The following is a 12,139-nucleotide window of genomic DNA, read 5'->3' as shown; positions in this document are numbered from 1 at the left end:
AAAAAAAAAAACCAAAAAACTACACACCAGCAGGCCTTCTGGTAGGAAGAGAGGCCATGCTCTGCAGGTAGCTCCTGTTGCCCTCATAGGCCTGAGAACTGTAGCCCCTCTTCAGAGGCATCGGCTTTCTCATCCCTTTCTATATATGGAAGTGTAAACCTCCAGAAATCCATACCAGGGATCACCACTGATAGTTTTGCCCCATTTACCTAACATTCTCTCCTAAGCATTTGAGGAAAGGATGGAAATGCAATTCCCTTTTACCTCTGAATTATAATTTCACTATGTACTTCTCTTGAACAAAGTATTTACCTGTATAATGGGTTGTTTAAAAAAATAATTGCCGAGCGTGGTGGCACACGCCTTTAATCCCAGCACTCAGGTGGATTTCTGAGTTTGAGGCCAGCCTGGTCTACAGAGTGAGTTCCAGGACAGCCAAGGCTACACAGAGAAACCCTGTCTTAAAAAACCAATAATAATAATAATAATAATAATAATAATAATAATAATAATAATAGTTAGGGCTGGAGAGATGGCTCAGCGGTTAAGAGTACTGGCTGCTCTTCCAAAGGTCCTAAATTCAAATCTCAGCAACACATGGTGGCTCACAACCATCCATAATGAGATCTGACACCCTCTTCTGGCATGTCTGAAGACAGTTACAGTGTACTTATTTATAATAATAAGTCTTTGAAAAATAGAATCAAGAGTGGTGATATGTTTCTGCAGATAAAGATACTTGTTCCCATCCCTGGGGGCCTTGACTGCACATAGTAGGGACACTGACTACTGCAGGCTGACCTGTGACCTGTATACATGCACTGGGATACTTGTATACCTATGCATACACAAATACAAATTTTAAAGACTTTTTTTTAACAATCAGGAAATTTAACATCAATATGAATTTTTAGCTCATCTTCAAAATTTTACCTATTGTACTATTATATCTTTAATTACTTTTTTTTTTTTTTTTTTTGGTTTTTTTGAGACAGGGTTTCTCTGGGCTGTCCTGGAACTCACTTTGTAGACAAGGCTTTTAATTACTTTTTTAAAAAAGCCAGAAGCAGGGTCTGGTGAGATGGCTCAGCGGGGAAGGGCACCTGACTGCTCTTCCAAAGGTGCAGAGTTCAAATCCCAGCAACCACATGGTGGTTCAAACCATCCTTAACAAGATTAACGAGACTTGGAATGTAAGATTTGGGAAGCAGAGGCAGGTGGATCTCTTGAGTCCAAGGCCAGCCCAGTCTACAGAGTGAGTTCCATGACAACCAGGCCTACACAGAGAAACCTTGTCTCAAAGAAACTAAACAAAATAGTAATTGGTCCCATGGCTCAGGATGCAGAACTTATGTGAATGTTGCACTTCACTTTAAATCTCTGAGTGTGATGTTTTGGAAGAGCAAGGGCTGCCTGTTGTTACATTGCTCCTGTTTCCTCATATCCGAGGACAGTCAAGGCATGACTACACTGCAGAGGAGGGAATAATCCGCTCTTCTCAGGCACTGCTGGCTTTCTTACACAAGTTGTATGTGCCAGGCTTACACGGTGGTGGTGTTTTATGAGGTTGTGGCTAGCTGGAAACTTGCTATGTACACCGGGCTAGCCCAAAGCTCACTCACATGGATGTATGTGCCTCTGTCAATCTTATTCTAGGATATGGGTGTATATCACCATACCAGCTCAGGGCTCTATATTGAAACGTTTCCATCTTTCCATTTAGAACTAACCAGCGAATCGTGGGAATTATGTCATTAAAAAAAATACCTTTACTTACCAGACACGGTGGCACAGACCTTAGAGCCCAGCTCTTTAGAGACATATCGGCCTTACCTGTGATGCCCATGTGGTAGTTGTGAAAGGCATCTGTAAGACCATCACAGAGTATGCTGTCAGCCAGTGGAACCTCACCCATCTTCACTCCTGTTCTCAGGTGAGTCAAGTGAGGAGCCTGGACACGGGAAGGAAGAACAGATTTAGGGTGGTTGTCACTTGTCTCTCAGGATCCCACTCAGATTCAGGAGGCTCTGGCTGTACTTCCTCCTCCTTCATTACCCGTCAGGCCTTCTCCCCACTCCCTGCTCTCCAGGTCGGGACCTGAAACCTCTTGGTGTTAGCAGACAACCTCACCCGCCTTCTCTTAGCCATCTATCCCTCTGTCACCTGCCCATTTTTGTCTCTTGGTCAAGCCTGTCCATTCTGTGTCTTTGATTCTATTATATCCTTATAGATAGACAAGTATTACCTAACAGGATGGCATAGAGACCTAACAACTCCGGTACTAGTTTCAAAAGATGTTGGAGGGGGGTGCCCTGAATGAGTTTTTGTGTACCATGTGAGTGTGTGCCAAAGAGACCAGAGGGTACTGGATGCCTTGGAGCTGGGTAATAGGCAGTTGGGAGGCATAGGACATGGATGCTAGGACCTGAACTTGGGTCCTCATATGTATCCTCCCAGGAGCCTCCTGCTACATGCTGTTGCTGCTGTTGTGGTGGTGGTAGTCTGATGAGGAGATATATGAGAGATGAAAGGACATATCCTGAAGATAAAAGTGAACTTGTCCTAAGGAACTCAATGCCCCCAGTCAGCAGGAAGCATTCAAAAGACGTTTATGTCTCCTATCTCCTGGCCTTCTTTCTCTCCCACCTTGTGGTAGGGAGTTGGGAGGGATGCTGGTACACAAAGGTTCGAAGGGGAATAGAGGTATAAGACTCCAATAAGATAGCAAAAACCTACACCAACAGAGGCTCCTTGCGCTTCGTGTGCAGATCATGGTCTGGATTATTTAATGGACCATTCTGGGCTCTGGCTCCAGGTCAAAATTAGAGGAACACTTTGTAGGGATGAGCTGTACCCTGAAATTGATGAGCTGAGTCTAGGAACAGGATGCTCTCAGTTCAAAGAATCCTAGCTGACTCGTTTGGGTTCAGTTGCCCTAATACTTTCAGCCGTGGGACAGTCTCTCTAGAAGTTCAATGGAGGATGAGCTAGGAGTTCTAGCAGCACAGCTTATGTCCCACTGGCCCATTCAAAGAACATTTAGTCACTTAAAAAAAAAAGGTAGTGCCAGAATTGTGGGCAGGGAAGGGTGGATTTTTGTGGATTTCAGGCCAGCCTGGTAAACAGGGAGCTCCAGGCTAGTGCAAGCTACATAGGACCTTAACTAAACTCGGAGGATAGGGGAGATAGGGCATGAGGCACACACCCTTGATCCCAGCACTCAAGAGGCAGAGATAGATCTCTGAATTTGAGGCCAGGAGTCTGGTTTAATAGGGAGTTCCAGGACAGCCAATAGACAGGACTACACAGAAAAGCCTTGCCTTCAAAAGCACGCAAACAGACAAACTATATATATATATATATATATATATATATATATATATATATATATATATTGAATGGGCCAGTAGAACATAAGCTGGAACATAAGCACTACACTAATTCTCCACTTCTTAAAAAAAAAAAAATACCAGCACTCGGGAGGCTGAGGCGGGTGGATTTCTGAGTTCGAGGCCAGCCTGGTCTACAAAGTGAGTTCCAGGACAGCCAGGGCTATACAGAGAAACCCTGTCTCAAAAAACCAAAAAAAAAAAAAAAAAAGAATGTTCTGCTGGGGATGGTGGCACATGCTTGTAATCTTAGCACTCTAGAGGCAGAGCAGGAGAGGCAAGCATTTAAGGCTAGCCTAGGCTACATAGCAAGTCTTGGGCTAGCCTCGGCTACATGATAAGCAGGCATAGCAACCAAATGATCTTGTGGGTTCATTTCAGAAAGCACTGTATGTATGCTTCTGGAACAACAGCTTAGAGAAATCATATCCTCTTCCTGCTGCTTGGCTGATAGACTGTCCTTCACATGGAATTTCTCATCCAACCTGAAGAGCAGTGGGCATTCAGGCAGGAGTCAGGCTGAGTCCTTTTCTGAGGGTTCCTCAGCAGGACCTGCCCTCTTGGTGACCAGGGTGGTGAGCAGCAGCTCTGCACTTACCTTGCTCATATTCTCCATGCCTCCAGCAACCACAATGGTGGAGTCGCCCACGGCTATGGACTGGGCTGCAAGACACACGGCTTTTAGGCCCGAGCCACAGATCATCTGGCAGCTCCATGCTGGAACCGAGTAGGGGATCCCTGCACCCACACTGGCTTGTCGAGTGGGATTCTGCCCACAACCTGGAACAGGGAACACAGAAGCCTCGAAGTCTGTGGTTCTCAAGCTGTGGGTCGCGACCTGTTTGGGGGCTGCATCTCTACATTACAATTCATAGGTTTTTGGTCTTTTGTTTATTTTTTTCAGAGAGAAGCTTCCTCCTCCATAAACAGGGTTCCTGATACTGTAACACAGAACCTTAAGATTTTCATCTCTCTTGTGGCCTGCTCCTTTAGCACAGCTGAAACCATTTTGTTCTTCCAGTCACTGACACAGAAAATAGCTTGACTCACAGCAATGTCATGCTGACCACATATCCTGCTCTGTATGTTCTCAGACTTGTTCATCTTTCATCTCAGTCCAGCTGTGCCAGCCCCATCGCTCCTTCAGTATTCTTTGTCTCTAATTTTATTCTTGCATGTCTAATGATGGTTTTGTTTGTTCTGTATATGGCTGCTAGGTCTTTGGCCTGTTGTTGTTGTTGTTTTTTTTTTAATTTATTTTTATTTATATGAGTATACCGTAGCTGTCTTCAGACACACCAGAAGAAGGCATCAGATCTCATTACAGATGGTTGTGAGCCACCCTGTGGTTGCTGGGAATTGAACTCAGGACCTCTGGAAGAGCAGTCAGTGCACTTAACCGCTGAGCCATCTCTCCAGCCCATGTTGTTGGGTTTCTTCACCCAGTTTGCTCTACTCCATTCTGAGGATATGTCTCATGCACCACCCCTCCTAGTCCTATGCCCTTTCTCCCATCTCATCCCTGCCCTCTTCTCTTTTATACTTCTTCTTCTTTTTTTGTTTTTCGAGACAGGGTTTCTCTGTATAGCTCTGGCTATCCTGGAACTCACTTTGTAGACCAGGCTGGCCTCGATCTCAGAAATCCACCTGCCTCTGCCTCCCGAGTACCGGGATTAAAGGCGTGCGCCACCACGTGTGGCCTCTCTTTTATACTTCTTAATTATAACCTTCAGCTTTAACCGACGCTAACATCTGTGGAGTATAACAGTCTCAACTTTCCTCTGTTAGCTACTAGTTTTTTTGCCTCTCTCTTTCCAAAGTCAATTCAAGGCTTAATCCTTACCCACTCTGTCTTCTCAAAGTCCACCTGAATGCTTACGTCATCCTACCCACGCTCGCCTCTCCGGGTTCATTTAACTCGTGTCCTTTATCCTTCCCCACCCTATGTCCCTCCCCCTCCTAATCTTATTAATTGGAATCCAGTACATTCCATGCTATCCCTGGTAGCTTGTTCTCCATGCTGTTGAAGTCATAGGTGCCACTGTTCCTAATTGACTCAGATGGCAATTGCTTCCTGATTCTGGCAAACAGTTGTCGCCCTCCCAGGGGACGGATAAAGCTTCTGCCGAGCACCTGGAGCTTCTGGACGGAGGGATTGTTTTTCTGAACTCCACACTCAACACCAGCACCTCCAAGTCCCCCTTGGACACTGCAAATACTTCAACTGAAAGAATAGAGCTGATTTTTAAAAAGACAAAAAAGTCAGTAAACAAATAATGCCAAATGCCTAGATCACCAATACAGATACATAGACATAACCCCTCCGAAAGTCAACCCCTTGCCGAGGTCTGGAGTGCTGCTATGCAGTGTAATGCTAAATTCTAAACTTACCAGCAATTTCTCACGTTTACAAGCTTGTGTTGTGCAAACCACGTTCCTCGATTTAAAACTACTGGTTAAATAAAATTGGCTACAGCCAATTACTGGAGGGATTAGAGGTGGGTGGGTTTGGAGTGATCTGGTCGGAGGAGGAGAAACCAGGAGGAGAAGAGGGGAATTAGGAGAGGAGAGGAGGGAGCTGCCATGAGGAAAGATGGACATGGCCAGGAGAAACAGCAAGTATCTGGGGCTCACCGCTGGGGAAGTAGCCAGGCCAGCAGCTAGAAGAGTAGATTAGAGATTACCCCCTGCCCCCAAGTCATTGTCAAAGCCGAATAAAATAACCATAGTCCGAGTCTCATTCTTTTGTAAGCTAGTCAGGGATAAGCTTGAGTTTGTTGTACTTCATAAAACAAAAAGTATCTAGGGCTGGAGAGATGGCTCAGTGGTTAAGAGCACTGACTGCTCTTCCAGAGGTCCTGAGTTCAATTCCCAGCAACCACGGGGTGGCTCACAACCATCTGTAACGGGATCTGATGTCCTCTTCTGATGTGCATGAAGACAACTATAGTGTACTCATGTCCATAAAATAAATAAATAATTATTTAAAAACAAAAACCAAAGTATCTAGTGAGAGTGAGTTAGATGAAACTCCAGACAATAGGAAATCATTATAACTATATTCAAGAACACAAACAAATGCTTACATGAAATAAGAAAGGAGATGGATGCTATGAAACAGGAATTCATCACAGATAGAAATGGTTAAATTGGGGCTGGTGAGATGGCTCAGTGGGTAAGAGCACCCGATTGCTCTTCTGAAGGTCCGGAGTTCAAATCCCACAACCACATGGTGGCTCACAACCATCCTTAAGGAGATCTGACTCCCTCTTCTGGAGTGTCTGAAGACAGCTACAGTGTACTTACATATAATAAATAAATAAATAAATAAATAAATAAATAAATAAATAAATCTTAAAAAAAAAAAAGAAAGAAAGAAATGGTTAAATTAAAAACAAACAGAAACCCTGTGTAAAGTTTTAGTGGTGCGAGCATCAAGGACAGGACAGAATGTCTGAGCCTAAAGACCAAGTGGAGGAGCCATTACAATCCAATAAGGACGATAAAGAACCCCCAAGATACGTGCAAGAAACTGGAAAGAGCAAGCGTATGGATAATGGGCAAAGAAGAAGGATCTCATTCCAACGGCATAGAAAACATTCTCATGAATCCTAACAGCAAGTTTCCCAGAGTTAGGAAAAAGATATGCTAATCCATATACATTTGGGACACCAAACTGACCAGAAAGAACCATTTGTCACATTATACTTAAAACACTTAAAAAAAACTTTTTCCCAAAGATTTATTTATTATTATACACAAGTACACTGTAATTGTCTTCAGATGCACCAGAAGAAGGCATCGGATCTCACTATGGGTGGTTGTGAACCACCATGTGGTTGCTGGGGTTTGAACTCAGGACCTTCAGGACCTCAGGAAGAGTAGTCAGTAATCTTACCCACTGAGCCATCTCACCAGTCCTACTTAAAGCACTTAATATGAAGAATAAAGTGATTTGAAAGCATCAAGAGACACAGAGAACACCAAGTCAGACAGGAAGGCAGGCACATCAGAATAACACATAACTCAACTGAAAGTTTACAAGCCAAGGGGACTTGGAAACCTTTAAAACAAGTTCTAAAAGATAACATCCCGCCAACCCATAAGACTGTTCCCAGAAAGCTGGGAGTGGTGGTACACACCTTTAATCCCAGCACTCAGGAAGCAGAGGCAAGCAGATTTCTGAGTTCCTGGTCTACAAAGTGAGTTCCAGGACAGCCAGGGCTATACAGAGAAACCCTGTCTTGAAAAAAACCAAACCAGGCTGGTGAGATGGCTCAGTGGGTAAGAGCACCCGAATGTTCTTCCAAAGGTCCGGAGTTCAAATCCCACAACCACATGGTGGCTTACAACCATTCCTAACAAGATCTGACTCCCTCTTCTGGAGTGTCTGAAGACAGCTACAGTGTACTTACATATAGTAAATGAATAAAATCTTTTAAAAAAAAAAAGAAAGAAAGAAAGAAAAAACCAAACCAAACCTGTAGGAGGCCATGGCCCCTCCCCTGGGCTACCTGAAGCCCCACCTTAAAAGATGGCACCTGTTGGCTATGGAGCTTGTGGTAAACAGGTCCATATTTGGTGGTGATATGTTCCTGCTCTTCTGGTTGGCTGAGGCTGTGCGCCTGGTGAAGTGACGTGGCCTGCCGCGATTGGAGTGGATAAGAGTATAAAAGGGCTTGTATACCGGAGATGAAGAGGGAGATGAAGATTGTTCAAGATTCCTGAATAAACTGCTGAGAGAAGAACTGCTGGTTGTGTCTTCCTTGAGGGTCGAGAGGGGACGCGACACAAACCAACCAACCAAACAATAACAAAAACACAAATAAAAAGGGACAGAGACAGCTGGATCTCTGTGAGTTCTAAGGTAGTCTGCTCTACATGGTGAGTTCTAGAACAGCCAAGGCTATACACTAAGATCCTGTCTCAACAAAGAAACAAATATCCAAAAAAACAAAGAAAGCCCCCTCCAAACCAAACTAAACCACTGCTTGTTGAGTTGACACAGAAACATATCACTTTTAAACCAAATCTTTTTACCCCTTGTCCCTAAAGTCTCATGTTAATATAAAATACAATGCCACTTTAAAAGTTCAAAGTCGAGCTGGGCATGGTGGCCCACGCCTTTAATCCCAGCACTTGGGAGGCAGAGGCAGGCAGATTTCTGAGTTCAAGGCCAGCCTGGTCTACAAAGTGAGATCCAGGACAGCCAGGGCTACACGGAGAAAAAAAAATTTAAAGTATTCTTATTCCAAAAGCGAAGAACTTGGACATTAAAAAGATGAAATAAAATTAATTTACACTTAAGCAAAACTCAAAATCCAGCAGTATAAATGAAAACTGAGTAGTTCGGGGCCAGCCAGCCTTCTGGGACACAAAGGCCTTGGGCAGTCTACTGCTGCTCACTACACTGTTCCTGCTTCTTCTAGCTCATTCCAGATCTGCAGCGCCCATTGGTGGTCATCCTACAGACCCGGCATCTCCAATATCCTGGAGCCTCCATACCACCGTAGGCTTTAACTTCAGCCTCTCGGAGCCTTTCTGCAAAGACTCTGACCCTGCCACAAAGTGCTCTCGTTGACCTCTCCTCAAAATTGTATTTGTGTGTGTGTGTGTGTGTGTGTGTGTGTGTGTGCCTTCAAAACTAGTACCCGATGACTCTTAGATTGCCAAATGATGGGATGTCTTTTGACACATGGAAAAGTGCTGAGTCACTGGTCTGGGAAGAGGTGAGGAGGTGGACTACAGGCAGCTGATGTCAGACCTTGGAGGGCCATGAGAAAGTGGTGTGGCTCAACCCAGACCTTAAGCACCACGAGGACAAAGCGGGTCAGAAAAGACAAGAACGCCAGGTATGATGGTGAATGTCCAGAACCCCAGCGCTTGGGCAATGGAGGCGGAGGCATCAAGAGCTTAAAGTGAAAGGTCATTATCCTAGCTACACATAAACTTTGGATTCTATGTCAACAACAACAGCAAAATCAAATGCTGGTGAGACTGCTCTCTGGGTGAGAAAGGCACGTGACACTGAGCCTGATGACCTAAACTCAATTCCTGGGACCTGTATTGTATGTGTGTGTGTGGGGGGAGGGGGCAGAACCAACTCCCACAAGTTGTCCTTCAACTCCCATACATGCACTGTAGCATCCCTCAAAAATAAATAAATAAATTTAATTTTTTTAACAAGAAAAATATCAAAGACAAACTCCAAGACCTAAAACAACACAAGAGACTACAGGGGAAGTAAGCACTCATATTCTCAAAATCAGCAATGACCCAGAATACAAAACTTCCTTTTTCTTAGTGCTGGGGATTAAACTCAAGCTCTGTGCATGCTGGGAAAGCTCTCTATAGTGTCAACGCCAGCCTCTCCCTCCCTCCTTCTGTCCCTTCTTTTCTTTTTTGACAAAGAGGCTGGCTAGTAGCTCAGGCTGGCCTCAATCTCATAAGGCTCAGTTCTCAGACTCTAGAGTGCTGGGTTATAGCCATGCAACTCCAGGCTGGGCAATGTGGAACTTTCTGGATGCTGAGATGATGCCACTGTAGAGCTTCTGTCGGGCAGAAGTCAAAATGCAGACGTATAACAGGGTTAGGACACTGTGAAAGGCCACCTAGCCCCTTTACATAGATGTACACTATTTAGTTCTAGTACAAAATCATAAATATTTTATATAACCTTCAGCCTATATATGTAAGGTCTATACTAAATGAAATTTCTGCACAGAACTGGGTTCCAGCTGATTGTATGTAATATATATATATATATATATATATATATATATATATATATATAATTTCAATTACAGCCGGGCATGGTGGCACACGCCTTTAGTGCTGCAGCCCCACTTGCAGCTGTGGCACAGTGCCAGGCCCACACACTTTTATTGACTGTGTGACAATTGAGGGGTATGTGGAGGACTGTGCATACTTTGCTGTGCTTCTAACAATGCAAATTCGGTACAGACCCATGTCTAAGATCACTCAGGGAAAAGGCTTGTAAAGAAGCTGTGACTTTAGCCAGAGGAAGGAGGAGGGACAGAAAGAATCCTAGCAGAGAGAACTCCAAGCAAAGCAATGTATGGTGGTGGTGGTGGTGATGGTGTGTGAGTGTGCAAATAAATGAACCAGATCTGTCCTGGGCTACTGAGGAGTTACCTGCCGTCAAGACGTGTCCAAATATGACCTCGGACACCTCTTCTGGAGCCACCTTGGCCCTCTGCAGGACTTCTTTGATGACAGTGGTCCCCAGTTCGTGGACAGGCACGGTGGGCAGGGCACCATTGAAGGAGCCTACGATGGGATGGGGAAGAGGGAAGGAATCTGAACCAAGAGCACACTGAGGACCACCGAGGGGGAGGGTGGGACTTTAAATCAGTGCTTCGCCAAGCCCAGGGCTACCCAAATTCAGACTACTAGTATTTGCCACCACAGGGTGACAGATGAACCATCAGGCATGCAAGCAGGCAGTTAGTTGGCTGGGTTCTCTGTGCACCTGCAGGGTAGCAGGTGGGAAGCCTCCGCGACACTGACCTATGGCGGTACGGGCCGCCGAGACGATGACCACTGGATCGGAGCTCGTGTTCATCCTGCTGCTCCCCCCTGGCGTCTGCACAGCCCTGGCTGCTGCTGAAGCAAACTTTGCTAAATTCTGACTGAGTTGGAGACAGAGCCTATTACGGCCCCGCCCCGCCCCGCCCCGCCCCGCCCCTGCTCAGCAGCTCCCGGGATCCCCACTCCTCCTCGGCTCAGGGATGGTGGATAACAGGGTGTGCAAGGTCTAGGGGTCTTAGGGTGTGACATAGAGACCTGGGGGTTCAGGGTGTTAGAGTGGGCGCGATCAGCGTGCACGAGGTCAAGGTGTTGGGGGAAGTCTCAGGCTGTGGACTTTGAACGCTTGCAACACAACCCCTGTATCCCTTTTCCGTCTGTTTTTGTGTATTTTCAAAACAGTGAAGGTGACTAAAAGTCTACCTCTGATGATTCAGCTGGGACTGGAATGCCCTGGCTATAATTCCCAAACATGCCAGAAGCCAGACGGAGCAGGATACAGTGTTTGTCAGTTCGCAGGAACTTTGAGATTCCTCCAAGTGTGCCTGGGCACTGTAAACACCTAGTTCACTTGGATGCTAAAAGCTGTGTTCTTGTCCAGAGGAGAACCCCAGGGGCCTAGGATGGAAGGTGATCTAAGATCTTATTCATTAAAGGTCCCTTAGGGCCTCGGGTCACTGCTGTTTAAAACACCAGCAGCCTAAGTCAGAATTTGTTCGGACTTTCCAATTACCTCTACCTTGCTAGAAATGGGTCCTCCCACAAGCGGTCCAAATAATCCACAGGATGTAGGTAAGCAAAAAGTTATTTCTACAGAGGCCACGCAACTGCTCTAAATCCTATAGGCTGGGGTGAGGCTGGGCTTTCAGACAGGAAGGGCCAGTGAGCTTCACTCCAGAGCTTGGCCACACACACAAAAACACTCACGCATTCATGCACGCACGCACATACATATATATGTGTGTATATATATTTTTTTTTTCCCCAAAGGAAAAATCTTACTAGATTTATTTTATGTATATCAGTGTTTTGGGTTTTTGTTTGCCTGCATACATGTATGTGTACCATTTATGGTCCTAGTTCCCCAGGCAGATCAGAAAAAGGCATTGGATTCCCTGGAATGAGTTAGGATGGTTCTAAGTCATCATGTGGGGTCTGGGGACTAACTCAGGTCTCAACAATTTAACTTTTTTTTTTTTTTT

General features: G+C 45.2%; 1 protein-coding gene across 1 annotated transcript in view; it reads right to left on the bottom strand.

The window, feature by feature from the left end:
- The window catches only part of LOC110338461 (acetyl-CoA acetyltransferase, cytosolic-like), a 14,989-nt gene extending 3,985 nt beyond the window's left edge, over positions 1-11,004 (bottom strand). Inside the window, exons 1-4 of the mRNA XM_029533184.1 lie at positions 10,920-11,004; positions 10,545-10,679; positions 3,988-4,169; positions 1,834-1,951 (exon numbers count right to left, since the gene is read on the bottom strand). Of these exons, the coding sequence (XP_029389044.1) occupies positions 1,834-1,951; positions 3,988-4,169; positions 10,545-10,679; positions 10,920-10,974 (490 nt within the window). The 5' untranslated portion in view covers positions 10,975-11,004. The remainder of the gene's footprint in view (positions 1-1,833; positions 1,952-3,987; positions 4,170-10,544; positions 10,680-10,919) is intronic.
- Between the last annotated feature and the right edge of the window lie 1,135 nt (positions 11,005-12,139).

Source organism: Mus pahari, chromosome 21 (genome assembly GCF_900095145.1).
Source record: "Mus pahari chromosome 21, PAHARI_EIJ_v1.1, whole genome shotgun sequence".
Classification (NCBI taxonomy): Eukaryota; Metazoa; Chordata; class Mammalia; order Rodentia; family Muridae; genus Mus; species Mus pahari.
Note: the sequence above shows the minus strand (reverse complement) of the source record. Positions and strands in the feature narration are given on the sequence as shown.